General features: G+C 36.2%; 2 protein-coding genes across 2 annotated transcripts in view; one reads left to right on the forward strand and one right to left on the reverse strand.

Annotated features, from left to right (window-relative positions):
• Positions 1–7,888: 7,888 nt before the first annotated feature.
• Smp_175310 (hypothetical protein) lies at positions 7,889–16,295 on the forward strand (the record flags this gene model as incomplete). The annotated part of the gene is made up of 4 exons (XM_018798475.1): positions 7,889–7,958; positions 10,729–11,352; positions 14,320–14,526; positions 16,078–16,295. Exons 2-4 carry the CDS (start codon positions 10,755–10,757, stop codon positions 16,293–16,295), a joined length of 1,023 nt encoding a protein of 340 aa, XP_018646715.1. The 5' UTR covers positions 7,889–7,958; positions 10,729–10,754.
• Positions 16,296–17,977: 1,682 nt separating this feature from the next.
• Positions 17,978–19,207, reverse strand: part of Smp_175320 (gpi inositol deacylase pgap1, putative) — a gene marked incomplete at both ends in the record, with an annotated part of 56,986 nt that continues 55,756 nt past the window's right edge. The window contains one exon of the mRNA XM_018798487.1: positions 17,978–18,090. Coding sequence (XP_018646716.1) covers positions 17,978–18,090 — 113 coding nt within the window. The remainder of the gene's footprint in view (positions 18,091–19,207) is intronic.

Consider the following 19,207-nt stretch of genomic DNA (forward strand, 5'->3'; position numbering starts at 1 on the left):
CATTTGCAAAATGTCGATCAACCGTCTCAGACTTCATTGTTCGTTCGTTCCACACCAATCAATCTCCCTTCTCGTTCTCTCTGCTTCGATGTTTTTAACCTTATGTCGCCAGATATTTCATTTTTTATTAATGATGCACACTACTACTATCTATCGATATCAGTAGCACACATCACAGTATCAATGACTGTACTAGAGCGTGATGGGAGTAAAATGTTTTGTTTACGCAAGTAGCATCTGTTAGAATGCAACCTTCCCATAGCGCGAATAATAGTTTAAAAAAGTCACTCTTAAAAATAGCACACATCTTATCTTTTACCATAAGTTTCCGCACCTTCCAACAACACCTTTACAGTACAAAGTAAACACACCAAAAGCTGTAAGCAAAGATGGATAGTGGTTAGCAGTGGAATTCAGGATGCGCGCTTCGTCCTATTTGGGACTCGTCAGTTGGATATACCTGCATCTCAAACTTGTTGATGTTCACTCTGGGACTCGAATCCAGTACCTTAGGCTTCAAACGCTATCGCGTTATCCACTCGGCCACTGAGTCCTGATAGCCACTCATAGCTAGTTATAAAAGTGTCACATATGATTGACTTCAATTCAGTCTCTTCTTGAGCTCAAGGATTATGCTCTTCAGAGTCTTCAAGACTCTTTTCAGATATCTCACAAGGATGTATCAAAGAAGAAAACCAACAACAACAATAAAAAGGTTGCTTACGACAAATTATCATTTTGTTTCATCATAGAATCATCCTTACGATGAATGACTTGTGAGGATGATGATAATAATAGAAATCCTTTATCTAATATACAATTGAATAATGGAATAATAAATCCATATGGAATAGATATAATTAATAATGGTAAATGATTTAATATTATTTGAATATAATTAGTAAAATTTATAATGGATAATGATTGTAGGGTGTTGATTAAACGTAAACCAAGTTGTCCAGTTTGATGTAATTCAATCCATTCAGAGAATCTAATTAGATAAAAGAAAAGATAGAAGTAAATAAAGATTATCGAAACATATGAAAAAAAGAAAGATTCATGAAATACAATCTTATTTTTATATAGTTGAAATTATGAGTCAATCGAAGCTAGACCAACAGGGAAAACCTGAAAGAACTGGACAGTTGTTCCGTCCTATTGTGGGACTCCTCAGCAGGGCGCATCCACGATCCTGCCTCCCGAGATCCGAACTTTCGATTGGTGTCATATACTACTTAAGTTTGTCGACATAAGTAGCATACACTACAGTAAGTGGCATAAAATATATATGCGCCACACAAATCATTCGATATATGTGAGGGCTGGAATACTTCCCAGGTGCCCAAACTCAAACAGAGGATTTTCTTAAGGGGCCAATCACCGAGTTATTCACCTAGAGGTCTGATCCACAAGACAGTGGAGAGTCGTGAGGAGATGCAGTCCCATGGTAGCCGGTGACCAACGATTAATTCATACGCCTTTTATCCCCTCAGGATACTGGAACCCATGTGCATCATTGGTTTGGAATCAGGGTTTTCCAACTCCCTCAGGTCGATCCTCCATATCCACTAACCCGGTTAAAGCGCCGGACATTCACTCTCCGTCCTCTCAATTTGGTTAATAACACCCTCGAGGTGAGAAGGCCAGTAGCTGTATACGCATGATCATATGAGAGCATTTCGAGAAGAGCTGACTCTACCCACCCACGGCTGTACCTAGGGCATATGTATCCAATAAATATATACGAATTAACATTATAAACATTTTGTTTCACAACATATAGAGTTTATAAACAGTGATTTCCTACACAATTAATTACATGAATATCATCATAAATAACTAGTGAAACGATAAATACTTTAAACATTTAAACAATCTTATGTTTCGTGGTTGGATCTAGTCGGCAGGAAACCCTACTTCACTGGACTCAGTTTTGCGTCACCTAGCCAAAGGCATTATCACTGAGCAGTTCAGACGACGACTGAAGTAATATAGGTCTCAGATGCACGTCCCTGACTAGGAAACTAGATGACATAGTATCGAACACGCCAAGCAAAATCAATTCCTCCAAGATTACAAGTACATCTTGTTGAAGAAAGCCAGTTGACACGAAAAGTATGTCAAACAGGATATCCTGTCAACTTTCTTCGGCCACCATAATCTTACATCTCAACATAGTCCATGCGATGTCGAGTTACCTAGACTTATGGGTGGCAAACTGCAACTTGATCGACAAAACTCGATATACACTAAAAAGGACTTGACATACATGATACTAGTCACTACATAGTTTTCAATCAATAGTAAATTCAATCCAATGTGATGAGATAGTTTTGTCACACCACTTCACCTACATTGTTTCTAATTCCATGAACTCAATTTCCATCCACAAATTAAACTCATTTTACAATTTCTCAAAACATCTCATACTTAGAAAATAACAATAGCCCCCATCCCATTTTCAAAGGGATAAGACATAAACCATTGATGGGTTTAATGACATAAAATATATATATCTGTTAGGACTGAGTAATAATGCCAGGATGTTTGGGATGCGTTTCTCCCCATCTAAATGTAAATTGTTACTTCAGGACTGGCGTGCGTCAACACCTGAACTAAGGATAAGGAGTGAAGTAGTCGAATGTGTCGACAACTTCACTTATCTCAGAAGTCTGATAAGTCCTAATGGGTTGGTGTCTGACGAAATCTCAGCACGGATTCAAAAAGCTCGTTTGGCTTTTGCCGACTTACGTCACCTATGGCGAAGACGGGATATCCGTCTATCAATTAAGGGACGAGTATACTGCGCAGCAGTTTGCTCTGTTCTACTTTACAGCTGTGAAACATGGCCATTAAAAGTAGAAGATACTCGTAGGTTACTAGTGTTTGACCACAGATGTCTTAGAATTATTGCTCGCATCTGCTGGGATCACCGGGTAAGTAATAGTGAGGTTAGACACAGGGTATTAGGGAATGATGGTAAATCAGTTGATGAGGTCATGAGTTTTCATCGACTGAGATGGTTGAGCCACGTGTTACGTATGCCTGAACACCGATTACCACGACGCTCTATGATGACTAGTATTGGGGATGGTTGGAAGAGAGTTAGGAGTGGCCAAACCAAAACGTGGCATCAGTGCTTGAAGTCACTAACTTCTACTCTGAGCCATGTTGGTAGGTGCAGACTACTTGGTTGGGGTCCGCGTGACTATCGTAACCAATGGTTGGAGACTCTAGGTGACATGGCTCAGAATCGATTACAATGGCGTAGGTGTGTACACTCTCTTTCTTCCCTTAAACATTGATATTAAAATTGTTTCATAACTTTTTTCCTTCCTATACTATATCCTTATATACAACCTATCTTATATATACTACCACCATCACTAAATTAACTATTTCTATGAATTCGGTGTTCATCTTGTTGTGTTAATGAGGTATGGCAACTTGAACCGATGCATAAATGTGCATGGTCCTACATTGTAGCTGACTGACTGACATATGATTTGAATAGTCAAATATAAATTTCCTATCCCACAATTTGTCTTTAATCTAGAGTAGATCAAATTGTACATAAGAAGAGTACGTATGAATATCAGATATCGGACATTGGGTATCATGTAGTAATAGTAGTAGTATGTACTTTGTAATTACTTTTAATTAAAAAAACATACATATAAATGTATATTATGAATGACCAATAATCATGTTTATTATTATTATTCAACTTACGGTAATGATATTAATTGAAAACTGAGAAAATGTATTAAAACAACAGCCTGGTGATAATATATCTCATGAATTATGGATTGGAAGTTATGATAAGAGATAGACGTCAAATGATCTACAATAATTGTTTGTTTTGTTTACAACAACAAAACAAAAATCAAAATAAATGAATCAATCAAAATGATTACATAATATTACATATATAAAAACTAAATTAACTTGGATAGATTATCAGAAGGGGGTTTTGTGGAGCTTTTAGTAGTTTTATATACTTGAGATCATGGGTCAATTGAAGCTAGACCATCATGGAAAACCGGGAAACACCGTACAGCCGTTTCTTCCTATTGTGGGACTCCTCAGCAGTGCGCATCCACGATCCCACCTCGCGATATTCCAACCCAGGACCTATCAGTGTCGTGCGCGAGCACTTAACCGATAGATCACTGAGCCGGCACTCAACGGTGTTAATGTCTAACTTCAACCGATCCAAGAAGTTTAGAGACACGAATGCTGAGGAGTCCCACAACAGGACGAAACGACCATCCAGTGCTTCCAGGTTTTCCATGGTGGTTTAGCTTCAACTGACTCATGATTTTAACTTTATAAAAGAACTTGGATAGAATTGAAATTTGTTGATTTTTTATTAAAATCTGTGTAAAAACAAGACAATAGGAAAGATGAATAGTAGCTAACAGTAGAATCCAGGACGCGTGTTTCGTTCTACTTGGAATCAAGTGAATATCAAATCTTGGATGCAGGTACATTCAGTTGAAAATTTCCATAATAGGATGAAATATGTGTCCCGAATTTCACTGCTAGTCACTATCCATGTTTGCTTATAATGCTTGTGAATTAAGGCAATATCGAGGAAATTCACACAGGATAAACATATGCCAATAAGATACTGATCAATTGCAGTCCAGAACATAAATAGGAAGACTCGTACAAACAATACAAAAATATTTTAAGACAATAGGAAGTTTCAATTATACATAAAATGAAATTAACATATCTTATTGAAATGAAAGGGGGTTAAGAAGATTATTCAGTTTGAAGATCACTTATAAGAGAAATTGATCAAACAACTATTGAAAACTAGATAGCTCTGGAAAATCATTCCATTCTATTGAAGGACTTGTCGGCGATTCCCATTTAAGGTATAACCTTATTAAGCATTGATGTTACGAAATCCTGAGGGTCTATGAATTACTTGATCGAAATGATTGCAGTAGCTGAACTGACTCTTTTTTAAATACTAGATGAATATTTATCGAGATACCAAAACAACTATACAGTAAAGAATTATTGTGATCATTTATACACAATCATCCAGATATTGAATAATTAAGTATGAATATATGAGTCAGAAATCAAAACTCCCATTCATTCCTGCTCGCCAAATCATCAGATACAGATTAATTTTCGAATGTAAGTAAAACAAATTGAGTGATCGAGATCATTTTCTACCGATAAAAAAATGTTCTGGGATCTCCACTTTTAAATGCTCCAACAAAAACACATACTTTAAAAGTACAACTTACAGTTTTAAGAAATAATTGACTGTTGTAAGAAAATAAAGTTTAATTGGTCCGATATTAGTTTTTGGATACTAGAACACGTGAACAAGTTTCGAGCCACCTAGACTAATGGCCACATTGCAGCTTAATCGATAGCATTTGATCAGCACTAAGAAAGACTTGACACGCATGACGTTGATCACCACCCAGTGATCAATCAATTGTGACAAGTGATAACTATGATAATTGAATTTTTTATGTAATGATAAACTTAGGCTAGTAGTATAAAGTGAAATTTCCGAAGGAACAGAAATACAGATACAAACGAATGTACAGTTGTTGTTTGATTCAATTAGCCAATTAAAATTCCTTCCTCATTGTTTCCATTCTTTTTAGAATAGTTAGGATTGTGTATACGAAGAGTACATACCAGTATCAAACTCTCTGGAATCGCAAGTGACGACACATAAAACTTCGTCGTGAGGATTAAAACAAACAAACTACTGATTGATGAGTAAATAGTGACTTATATTATTGTTTATTTATTCTATCAATGCTGATCGAATTCTATCGATAGATCAATAGTGGATGGAATAGTTCTGTGGTAATATATTACAATCTGAAGTTGAGTAGTATGGGTTTGAATCCCATATGCAGTATCGCTTCCTTGTTGAAAGCATTAACTAGTATGAAACGTTGAATCAAAAAGAAGGTTCTCTCGGAGGTATTCTATACAAAATAAGATTTCAATAGAGAATGAAAAACAAAATCATAATACCATGTTGATACAACTATTGAATGAACTTACCTTCATTAAATGAGATTAATCGAAATGTTAATATAACTAATGATAACACCAGATGTCCACATAGTAATCCAGCAAAATGTGTACAATGAAGACGAATTAACTATTTTTTTTAGTTTTTTTAAAGAAAAAAGAGAAAAATTTATTTATCAACAGAACTAAATTATAAATGTAACCTATTAAAACCAAGTAGAAACAATAATAAACTAATACCGGCTCAGTGGTCTAGAAATTAACCGTTCGCCGATAGGTTCTATGTTCCAATCCCGAGGACGGGATCTAGGATGCGCGCTGCTGAGAAGTCCCATATTAGGATGAAACGGTCGTTCAGTGCTTCTAGGTTTTCCAAATGCCCAGGTACGGCCGACAGTTGGAAGAGTCCGCTCTCCCTCTCGAAATGCTCTCACATAGCCACGAGTATATAGCCTCTACCACACAAGTCCTACTCACTGCCCTCTCATAGCGGGGGTGTTGTTTACAAAAGTGAGAGGACGAAAAGTGAATGTCCGGTGCTCTAACCCGGTGGATGGACACTGAAAGTTCACATAGGGGAGTTGGAAAACCCTGATTCCAAACCAATGGTGCACATGGAACGGTTCCAGTATCCTGAAGGAACAAATGCCGTATAAACCATGGGACTGCATCGTCTCACGATGTTTCACTGATTTGTGGATCAAACCTTTAGGTCAAAGGCTCGGGGTGTGGCTCTCTAAGAAAACCACCTGCACCTTGGCAGTATCACAGCCCTTACACAAATCAAATGAGATTTGTGCGGCGCATATGTATCTGGTGCTTACTTGTAGCAATATATCTGTGTTGAAATAAATAAATAAATAAACTGAATATTTCCATTTATTCATCATCAAGTTATATATATACATACATGTATACATATTATTTAAGGTTTCTATTGAAATTATCCAAGAGAAATTCCCAATTTAATGTGGGAAGATACAAGTAAACAACACCAAACGAATTTAAAATTCACCCCATTGCCCAAGCAAGTGGCTATCAGGACTCAGTAGCCAAGTGGATAACGCGATGGCGTTTGAAGCGAACGGTACTGGATTCGAGTCCCAGAGTGAACATCAACTGTGAGATGCACGCATATTAAACTGACGAGTCCCAAATAGGACGAAATGCACAACCTAGATTTCACTGCTAGCCACTATCCATCTTTAACCATAATAGTAGTTTCAAAAATATATATCCAGTTACTTTTCCAAGATTCATAGAAACTTATTGAAAAGAAAAAAGGACAATTCAATACACAAAACCAAAAAAATAGAAAAAAAAATAAAGAAAATTGATTAAGACTACTAATTTTATAAGTAAGTAATATACTTGTAATATCTCAAAGACTGGAAAAATTAGATTTTCTAATTTTTCATGACTTAGTATTATTTATTCTCTGAAGAAGTGGCTTATACTGAGTAACGAAACGTCGGGCAATTTCATCTTTATACTCATTGGGATATCTACAAATATATTATTTATTTATTTATAATAATCTACCCAATGCCTAATTCATTTTAAATTACTAATTTTATAGTTGAAGTTATAAGCCAGTCAATAGAAGTTAGACTACCATAGAAAACCTGGAATCACTGAATAGCTTTTTTGTCCTAGTATGTGACAAAAACCATTTCTGACTATTAATTTTTTTTATTGATTTATAGGAATAAGGAATCGTTTCAATGTATTACAAGTTCATTATTAATATTGACCAATAAGGAAGACGTATTCTTTATACTTCAAGGTCGTCTAATTAACCAATCATAATCGAGATAAAATGAAAATATCATTTTAATCAGATGATCATAAATGTAGTTTATTGTTGGAATAGTAACAACAATAATAGTAAATAGTATGAGGGGATATATCAGGTAATAATCGAATTGATTAATGTAAGTTAAATTGCTTTTAATCATCTAAATGATTATTCTATGTCTTATGTCTTATTATTATTGTTTAAAATCAAAGAGAATGGATTGTGTTCAAGTAAATAGAGGATAATATAACTAACTAACAAGTTAATCGTATGAATGAGTTTGATTTGAAACTAAACAGAATGAGAAGGGGTTTTTGTGGAGATTTTGTTTTTTTCATAGTTGAAAGCGTGAGTCAATTGAAGCTAAACCACCATGGAAAACCTGAAAGCAGTAGACGACCGTTTCGTCCTATTGTGGGACTCCTCAGCAGTACGCATCCACGATCCCGCGTTCGCGAGATCCGAACCCAGGACCTACCAGTCTTGCGCAAGAGCACTTAGCCGATAGACCACTGAGCCGGCATCCCATAGTGTTTATGTCTAACTTCAACCAATACACGAAATCTGAGCAACCGTTCAGCAACTGTCTTCAGTGAGTTGATATCTCACAACAGACGTGGTTTGAACTCCACTGGTCACTGCTTCTCACTAGAACTCCTGGATTTACCTCTCAAAGTCAGTCACTAGTGAGCATATGATTATTATTATCATAAGGGGTTTTTGTGGAAATTTAGTATTTGAAAGCTATAAACAGAATGAGATTATAATAGAACTGATTATTATTTGAATCATTTCTCAGTTATAATTAATATTAAAGCTATATCACTATGGAAAATCTGAAAGTACTGGACAATCGTTTTGACCAGTGCTTCCAGGTATTCCATGGTAGTCTAGCTTTAATCAATTCATGAATTCAACTATTAAATTATTACAATCTCCAACAAAACCCCTCTTTCTGATAATCATTCATAATCTTTTCGACCGTCGTGAATTAATCACAGGTGAATATGATTATTATTTTCTGTAAGTAAATTACCTTCTTCGGTCGATAATGTCATAATACATAACTTATCATTACGTTTATAAGCAATGATGAATAACGGCTAGCAGTGGAATGCAGGACGCGCGTTTCGTCCTATTTGGGACGATTATAATTATGTTGTTTGGTATATTTTTGAATTGTAGCTACAATTCAATATCACAAAGGTGCTTGTCAGAATAACACATTAGCATACTTATTGAAAAAGTTAGTAGCTTTCATAACTCAGTAGGTTAGTTGATAATAAGTTTACGGTGGAACCAATAAGCATTAGATTTGAGTATTAATGTTCATCTACATACTGATATTCAAGATATATTCAGTTGATAATTGGATTCCACTGATAGCTAATAACCAAAAGTATAATACTCACTAATAAAAATGGGTTCTTTGTAAGCTGATAGAAAAAAGTTCGTAGTTTAGAAGTAGGACATTGAAAGTGTTTTATCGTTTTGTCTCTATGTGAGTGAGTTAACATGAAAAGGTTCTTGTTACTAATTAATACGTATTACATAAAGCTTGTTTTAGAAAATACACAGTATGTTGAAACTCGTAATAAACCAGTTTCTCCCATCTATCATAGTTAGTCATATTGAAGGAGTATTGAATGATCGTTATACCGTAGTTTAAGACTTTAATCTCAGTCTCACACTTGAATAAAAACAATACTTAAATGATTCTAAATGTTCTCGAAACAATATAAATGAAGGGTTTACAGGTTGGCATTTTAAATCCTAAATTAATAGAGCTTAAGATAACCAATTTGAGTATCTGGTTATCTTAAAGATAACTAACAAGTGAGTAATACAGAAATTAAAGGTATAAAGCAATACATAAAAATGATTAAAATTTGTAGATAATACTAAGTAGTATCCGCTGACTAAGCATATTTGCACAGACTTCATTCTGAATTAGTTACAGACCAACTCAGTCAGTCACAACATAAAACTTCGTATGTACGTACATCAGTTCGAGTTGCCATACCACATTAGCACAGAGATGAAGTTGTCGATTCAAAACCCATAGTGGTAGAGGTAGTAAAAGTATAAGCAGTAATCCGAAAGATTAGGGTTTGAAGATGTTATTTAAAGAGTATAATACAGTGAAATAAATTTAATAAGAGAAAAATGATAGACATGAATAATTCAGAAGATTCGAATTTGGTAGAACACAAAGAGTGGATGCACATGCGCCATTGCAAACGATTTTGAGCCATTTCATTCAAGGTCTCCAATCATCGATTGTTATCATCTCGCGTATCTCAACAAGGTAGTCTACACCTACCAACATGGCTCAGTCCAATTGTCAGTGACTTCATGGATTTGTGCCACGTTTTGGTCTGGCCGCCCCTAGCTTTCTTCCAACCTACTTCTACACCATGAAACACTGCGCGTCGTGGCAGTCGGTGGTTGGGCATACGTAACACGTGTCCCAAGCATCTCAACTGATGAAGTTTCAGTACTTCATCAATCGACTTGCCATCCTCACCTAGTACCCGTTTCCTAACAACTACATTACTTACCCGGTGGTCCCAGGATATACGAGCGATGCTTCGAAGACACCTATGATCGAATATCAGTAGCCTACGAATATCCTCTACTCTTATCGGCCATGTTTCGATGCCATAAAGTAGGACGAACCGAACTGCTGCACAGTAAACCCGTTCTTTTGTTGCTAGACGGACATCTCGCCTACGTCATAAATGACGCAAGTTGGCGAAAGCTAGACGAGCCTTCTGTATCTTTACAGACCAACTAAAAGTTTTAGTCAAATCTTGCACCCCAGTTATTCCATTTTAAAATATATATCTTCTTACATTACTTCCGCAATATTATCTACATCATTTTGGTCATTGTTTCCACCTTAGATAAAATCTATTATTCTTCAATCGATATGTTTGAATTGAAAATAATGCGTCACTTCTCAGAACCCCTATTCATTCAACAACGTCATCATTTGGATGAATCGGATAGAAGTACAAGCAATTCATTATCACGTGATCTTACATTTAACATTGATCAAAAGACTCAAATACTCACTATGCCTATCAGTTTATATCGTAGAAAATATCTTCAAAAATTAAATCAATGGGTAAAAGATACTACTATTGTGGATAATACTACTGATAAGAATACTAATGATATAAATAATGCAGAAGAAATAAGTCAATCAACAACTCATATTGATCATCATTATCATCATCATCATCAACAACAACAACTAGATCCCGAAACTACTAACAATTTCATCGGTAGTCATAACAACCATCCAAAGTATTATTTACTAAAAAATAACCATCAACTTGAAATGATACAATCGATGAATAATTCATCCCATTTCTTTTTCACATTGGCTAGTCAAATACGATCTGATAGTTGTGATAAAAATAATTATCGTAAACAATTATGGACACATAGAGAACAAAGTAATGGGCAAAGAAAAGAGAAATTAAAACAAACACGAGAACTTAATAGAAAACAACAAACAAAAGGTAAACATTAATTATCAGAAGGAATTTTGTGAAGATTTAGTATTTTCATAGTTGAAAGCGTGAGTCAATTATTAGACATTAACACCGTTGGATGCCAGCCAGCTCAGTGGTCTAGAGGTTAAGGGCTCTGGTGCGAGACTGGTAGGTCCTGGGTTCGAATCTCGCGAGTGCGAGATCGTAGGTGCGCACTACTAAGGAGTCCTATAATAGGACGAAATGGCCGTCCAGTGCTTGCAGGTTTTCCGTAGTGGCCTAGCTCACATCGACTAATGAATTCAACTATTAAAATTACTACAATCTCCACAAATCCCATTCTGGTAATATTAAAAGTACACTAGCAAATTTCATGTACATATTCTTAATATTTGACCATGTTAATATTTGAAGGGGTTTTGTGGAGATTTATACCTTTTCATAGTTGAAAGCGTGAGTCAATTGAAGCTAGACCACCATAGAAAACCTGCGAGCACTGGACGGCCGTTTTGTCCTATTATAGGACTCGTGGACTTCGTGGATCAGTTGAAGTTAGACATTAACACCGTTGGATGCCGGCCGACTCAGTGGTCTATCGGTTAAGGGTTCTGGCTCGAGACTGGTAGGTCCTGGGTTCGAATCTCGAGAGTGCGGGATCATGGATGCGCACTGCTGAGGAGTCCTATAATAGGACGAAATGGCCATCCAGTGCTTGCAGGTTTTCCATGGTGGTCTAGCTTCAATTGACTCACGCTTTCAACTATGAAAAGGTAAACAGACAAGTATGTATATACTACTTTGATAGTGTACAATATAAATTCCGATTCGCCATATATAATCATGATATAGAGCTGAGGAAAGAGTTATCTTACACTATTCAATCTCTAGACGGTAATCGACAGTTATAAGGTTTGATCATTTATGACGATCGAATTCTAGCAATTGGATTTCCGTTGAAGGTAAAGTATATTGAAAGATGCAATGTAGCGGTGCAGTTCATCTAATAATGGAATAGTAAAGTATAATTAGTAGGAAGGTCTTTTCTTGATCTAGACATTGTGTTAGTTTGTACCTCGTCAGCATGATTGATATAACACTGAATATAGATCATTGTGATCATTCGTGTTAGATGATTTTGTTTCCACAAAAAAGACAGTCATGAATTGAGCAGTTCTCAATGATAAAGTCCCTGACACAGTCACTGTACAACCTTAGCTCGAATCTATTTCACATTGTAGGCATCTTTTGTTTATCAAAAGCCAACTGACATTAAAATCTAGATACAGAAGTCCTAACAGTCAAGTTTTTTTATTTAAACACATAAATATTGGTACAAAGGTATACCAGATATATATGCGCTGCACAAATCTCATTTGATTTGTGTGAGGACTCTGATACTGCCCATGTGGCCAAACTGAAGCAGGTGGTTTTCTTAGAGAGCCATACCCGGACCCTTCGACCTAAAGGTCTGATCCACAAGTCAGTGGAGCATCGTGAGGAGATACAGTCCAGTGGTAGCCGGTGACCAACAATTGATTCATACGTCATTTGTTCCCTCTGGATACTGGAGTCCATTTGCACCATTGGTTTGGAATCATGGTTTTCTAACTCCCCTATGTGAACTTTCCGCGTCCACCGGCCCAGTTATAGCACCGGACATTCGCTTTTCGTCTTCTCGATTTCGTAAACAACACGCCCACCACGAGAAGACAGTGAGTAGGACTTCTCTCGCAGAGGCTATATACGCGTGGTCATGTGAGAGCATCTCGAGAGGGACTCTCCCCACTCTCGGCCATATCAGGGCATTCGGAGGCTATCAGTCACCTAAAACTCACTGCTATCATATTTTTTTACAAAAAAAGAATATTCCTAATAAAAGTACATTAAATTGTACTGTAAATCGATTTATTAGTGTAAAACTTTCTTAGATATAAATATCTGTACTAAAGAAGAAAATTATTTGAGTTAAATAACCCCCTCTAATCATACATAATACAGTTTAAAATAATAAAAGTAGCTTTTAAAAGTACACTAACATTGTGAATGGATAAAATTTACTTATATATATATATCAACGTAGCAACAATTCGGTATGTTATTTACTTAAATTGTTGAATTTGATTATCTTCTGATGAAGGACTGTTCTTGAAGAGCATTATCTTTAGGTGAAATAATATATTAGTGATAATCAAAAAGTGAATGTTTATTTTTCTATCTGTTTAAATCAAAGTGTAAGTAAATAGAAAATGAGGATTCGAACCTGAGATACAACAGTTGAAATTTAATCAAATAAATCATCGATCTGTAAATCCTATGAATCCTATGAATATGTCCAACACAATATGATCAAACAAAAGTTAAATATTCAGGTTATCAATAAGTCATGTACACATATGGATTATTGACCTTGCCTGAAAGTATACCTTGAAATGAACTAATAATTACAATTATTGTTATAATAGGGGGTTTTCTGTGGAGACTTTTAGTAATATTTTTATATATAGTTGAAATCATGGAGTCAATTTAGGCTAGACCATCATGGAAAACCTGGAAGCACTGGACGGCCGTTTCGTCCTATTGTAGGACTCCTCAGCAGTGCGCATCCATGATTCCGCCTCCCGAGATCCGAACCCAGGACCTACCAGTCTCGCGCAAGAGCACTTAACCGATAGACCACTGAGCCGGCGGGGATTCAACGGTGTTAACGTCTAACTCCAACCAATACACGAAGTTGAGCAACCATTCACCAATGTCTTCAGTGAGTTGATATCTCACAACAGACCTGGTTGGACTCCACTGGTTACTGCTTCTCACTAGAACTCCAGGAAATACCTCATGTAGCCAGTCACTAGTGAGCATATGATAAGGGGGTGTTCTGTGGAAATTTTTATTAATTTTTTATATATAATTGTTATATTACTATAAAACTGAATAAAACTAATTCCTCTATTGTATTTATCTCACTGTCTATTCATTCTTTTCGTATAATGACAGAAATGCAATCAATAAATATAGCTGACAAAAAGCATCCAGTTCATGATGCCGTGTACGATTCATCATCAAATTTCTTATTACATTGTATGACAATTGATGAATGTTTAGATATTGGGAAACCTAATATAATATCACCATCTTTTATACTTGAAGAGGATAATGGGACACTTACAAGAACAACACCAATTAGTGAGCTGACAGAAAATGGTAAGTCATTTAAACTTATAAAGGTTAATAATTGTAATATAATTCAACCAATAACATTAAAGACAGTCTTATATCATGAACCAAATAATAATAATGATAATAATAGTAATAAACGAAAAACCAGGACAACTGCTTTCATCAAACTGACGAAGGTTTCAAACCCATTATTTTCATTAAAATCATGAACCGATATAAGTTATAAAGATGTTGGGAACTACAGAACACTAACATCGTTTCGTCGTAGCACGGGATTCATCAGACGTATGTATCCATGACCTCACAACAAGCAGTCGATCCCAAGACTCTCAGTCTCGCTCGCGAACGGTCAACTTCTAGAACACAGTAGAGATCCAATGGTATACATATCTAACTTCATTCAGTGTGTGATATTGCATGACTATCTCCGATTGTCTTTGGTGAGTACCTTATACGACTGACGTGACTGAACTGCATTGGTTGCAACTTCTAACTAGAACAAGTGAGTACATGACAATCGTCAGCATGGGGTCTCGAAGAATGTTGAGTTCTATTGAGATCATGAAGTGAGTTAAGTTAGACAATATCGTGAATTGATTGCAGGTAGACTTATATACCAACGGACCCCCAACTTAATGGTCTAAAGATTAAGCATTCGAGGAAAGGAATACTTATACTTTACAAAAATACTCATATTACAGATATTAAGTCAATCTCATTTCGGTGTAAATTGATTAACACTGATGAGGCTTTTTTTAATTTTATAAATATATTCGCTATTTATCTGCTACGTATCAAATTTTTTGTTTCTAAATTTTAACCTTAATGTTATTTCATAACTTTACAATGTGTGTGCAGAATATGTTTAGTTACCCTTCTTTGCTTATTAACCCGTTAATTTAAGTCTTTACTCAATTATGTTGAAGAATAAATGTGCTGCTAAGTGCCCTGATATGGACGAGGGTGGGGAGAGTTAGCTCTCCTTGTTGACATACCCTCATATAGTCACTGCCAGGCAAGTCCTACTCACTGCGTTCTCACAGTGGGCGTGTTGTTTGTGAAATTGAGAGGACGAAAAGCGAATGTCCGACGCTTTAACCGGGTTGGTGGTGAACACAGAGGGTTCACCTACGGAAGTTGGAAAACCCTGATTCCAAACCAATGGTCCACATAGGCTCCAGTATCCTGAGGGAACAAAAAGCGTATGAACCAATTGTTGGCCAGAGGCTACCATAGGACTGCATCTCCTAACGTTGTTCCACCACCTTGTGGACCAGACCTTTAGGTCGAACGATCCGGGTGTGGCCTCCTAAGAAAACCATGTGGTTCGGTTCGTGCACCTGGGTAGTATCTTACCCCTCATACAAATCGAATGATTTGTGTGGCGCATATGTATTCCGTGCCTCTTTGTATCAATATTTATGTGTTCAAATAAATAAATGATCATGATAGTAATAGACATCGGTCTTAAGTCTGATTAACTGAGAAATATTTTTCATATTTGATCCAATAGATAAAAAAAAAGACAATGATGATGTGGAAAATAAAAACTTTTTTTCTTTTTCATATTCATAGATACTACTACTAATACTACTGCTACTACAACTTCTCCATATGAATGTATTGGATTAAAGAAACGTAAAACTGTTAATATTCCTAATTGTGAATTAATTCCAAAACAAATTAATCGGTATAATTTTCATAAACATAGGAAATATGTAAATCAACCATTCAAACTGACGACAACAAGGACACAAACGAATACATTGAAACGTCCAGATCCATTTGCATAGTTTCATTCCTATTTTTTTTAAAAACAAAGGAGGAACCAATTTCCTACACAAACATGAACCTCTAAAAAACTCATCGTTGCTGAGATATTTTCTTTACAGAACAATACAAACGGGAGAGAAATTACGATACCACGATTATTTATATGTACACATTTTAAGAAAAAAAGTCAAATATAAAGATACAATTCTTGTCATCAAGACAACAATGTTACTTTTCTACATGCACACACACACAAAATCAGTGGAACTATAATTTACGGATGACCTTTGAGCGACACCAAAGTGACCTTGGAGATGTCCATCTAATTACTAGTGTTAAATGAGGTTTATAAAGTCAGTCAGTCAGTCAGCTCCAACGTAGGACCACGCATATATATGCATCGGTCCAAGTTGCCATACCTCGTTAGCACAACAAGATGAACGCCGAATTCATAGTAGTTAATTTGGTGGTGGTAATATATAAAAGATTGTATATAAGAATGCAGTACAGGAAGAAGGACAGATATGAAGCAATTTTAATCTCAAGGTTTAAGAGAAGATAAAGAGCGTATACACCTAGGCCATTGTGATCGATTCTGAGCCATGTCACCTAGAGTCTCCAACCATTGGTTACGATAGTCACGTGGACCCCAACAAGGTAGTCTGCATCTATCAACATGGCTCAGGCTAGAATTCGGTGACTTCAAGCATTGATGCCACGTTTTGAATTGGCCGCCCCTAACTCTCTTCCAACCATCGCCAATACTAGTCATCATAGAGCGTCGTGGTAATCGGTGTTCAGGCATACGTAACACGTTGCCCAACCATCTCAGTCGATGAAGATTCACCACCTCATCAACTGATTTACCATCATTCCCTAATACACTGTGTCTAACCTTACTATTACTTACCCGGTGATCCTAGCAGATGTGAGCAATAATTCTAAGACATCTATGGTCAAATACTAGTAACTTAGGAGTATCTTCTACTTTTAATGGCTATGTTTCACAGTCGTAAATTAGAACAGAGCTTGATTCTGTCCACGCTACATTAACTCATTTTACACTAGACAAATATCACTCATATATTAGTTCAAAATGTGCGGTAAAAATTTACTAGCTAAGATGTAATGTGCATTTATAAAAACGTATCGGTTGTCAAGACTATTATCAATAACTTTAGTAATTCAAAGAACAAAGTATGTATAAAAAGTGGGTGAATAAAGGATTTCAGGGATATACACATAAATATTGGTACAACGTGGCACCAGATATATATACGCCTCACAAATCTTATTTGATTTGTATGAGGGCTGTGATATTGCACAGGTGCCCAAACTGAAGCAGGTGGTTTCCTTACAAGGCCACACCCCGAGCATTTGACCTAAATGTCTGATCCACGAGACAGTGGAGCATCATGGGGAGATGCAGTCTCATGGTAGTCGGTGACCAACGATTGATTCATACATCATTTGTTCCCTCAGGATACTAGAGCCCATGTGCAACATTGGCTTGGAATCCAAGTTTTCCAACTCCCCTAGGTGAACTTTCCGTGTCCATCAACCCGGTTAAAGCGCCGGACATTCGCTTTTCGTCCTCTCAATCCTGTAAACAACAACCCCGCCACGAGAAGGCAATGAGTACGACCATGGAGATGTAAAACAATCTTATTCATACAAACATAAACATCTTATTAATAATAAATTAAACATCTACTTGATTACTTACTTGAGAAAACCAACTGATTAAAGAATAATAAACAGACACTTCATAAACACAATTTGGATCCAAATAAAAATCAATAAATGAAGGAGATTCTTTGAAATAATTTGAAAATGATATCGATGATATTGGAAGTTGAAAAGATATTTCTGTTTTATCATTTCTATAATTCAGTAAATAAATGAAGAAAAATATCATTTAAATTGATGATTTGATTGGATTGGTTGGAGTTGGACATTAACACCATCGGGTGCCAGCTCAGTGGTCTATCGTTTAAGTGCTCTGGCGCGAGACTAGTAGGTCCTGGGCTCGTATCTCGCGAGGCGGGGTCGTGGATGCGCACTGCTGAGGAGTCTCACAATAGGACGGAACGGCCGTTCAGTGCTTCCAGGTATTCCATGGTTGTCTAGCTTCAATTGACTCACACTTTCAACTATGAAAATACTAAATCTTCATATATATATATATATATATATATATATATACTATACGGAACGTGAAGATTGAAAAGCAGAAGATTGAAAAGCAGAAGGCAGTACAATTAGAGAACAATTGCTTTATCTTAGTGCAAGTCCGTTAATAATTAAATAGACTATAGACAGTTCTATCCTATCCAATCCTAATAGTTCTATCCTATCCAATCCTAATGTGATATTAAAATGTATAATATACTGACAACCGTAAGCTAACTGATCAGAATGAAGATGATGCCTCATATATTTCGTGCAAAATCTGAAGTGTAATGATGGATAAGGTTTATGCTATTATTGACGAAGTGAAAAATGTCATTATTTGGTTCTTAAAGTGTTTGAAGTCATTTAGAAGATATATTATCCCACCATAAAGTGAATTTAAGATGGTACTCAAACTCACTCACAGAGCATACCTGCTCTTAAGGAGGATTGTGTGTACTTGACGTGATTCAATGCATAGTCAATCCTGTTTAGTGAAGCTAGATAGTATTCTCCAACACTAACTTTTATTCTAAACCTCAACGCTAAGCTTATAAACAGAAGGGTAACAAAACATTGTATCATAAATTCAACTTAGTATTGTTTGTTTGAATCTTCCCATCGATTTTTGTTAGGACTGCAACTGGTCAGTCTCTAATTGGCATATGTGCATACTGTACGTATTGCCTCGATATACCTTAATTCACAAGCATGATTAGCAGAGATGGATAGTGGCTAGCAGTGGAATCCAGGACGCGCG

This window comes from Schistosoma mansoni (genome assembly GCF_000237925.1).
Source record: "Schistosoma mansoni, WGS project CABG00000000 data, supercontig 0154, strain Puerto Rico, whole genome shotgun sequence".
Taxonomy (NCBI): Eukaryota; Metazoa; Platyhelminthes; class Trematoda; order Strigeidida; family Schistosomatidae; genus Schistosoma; species Schistosoma mansoni.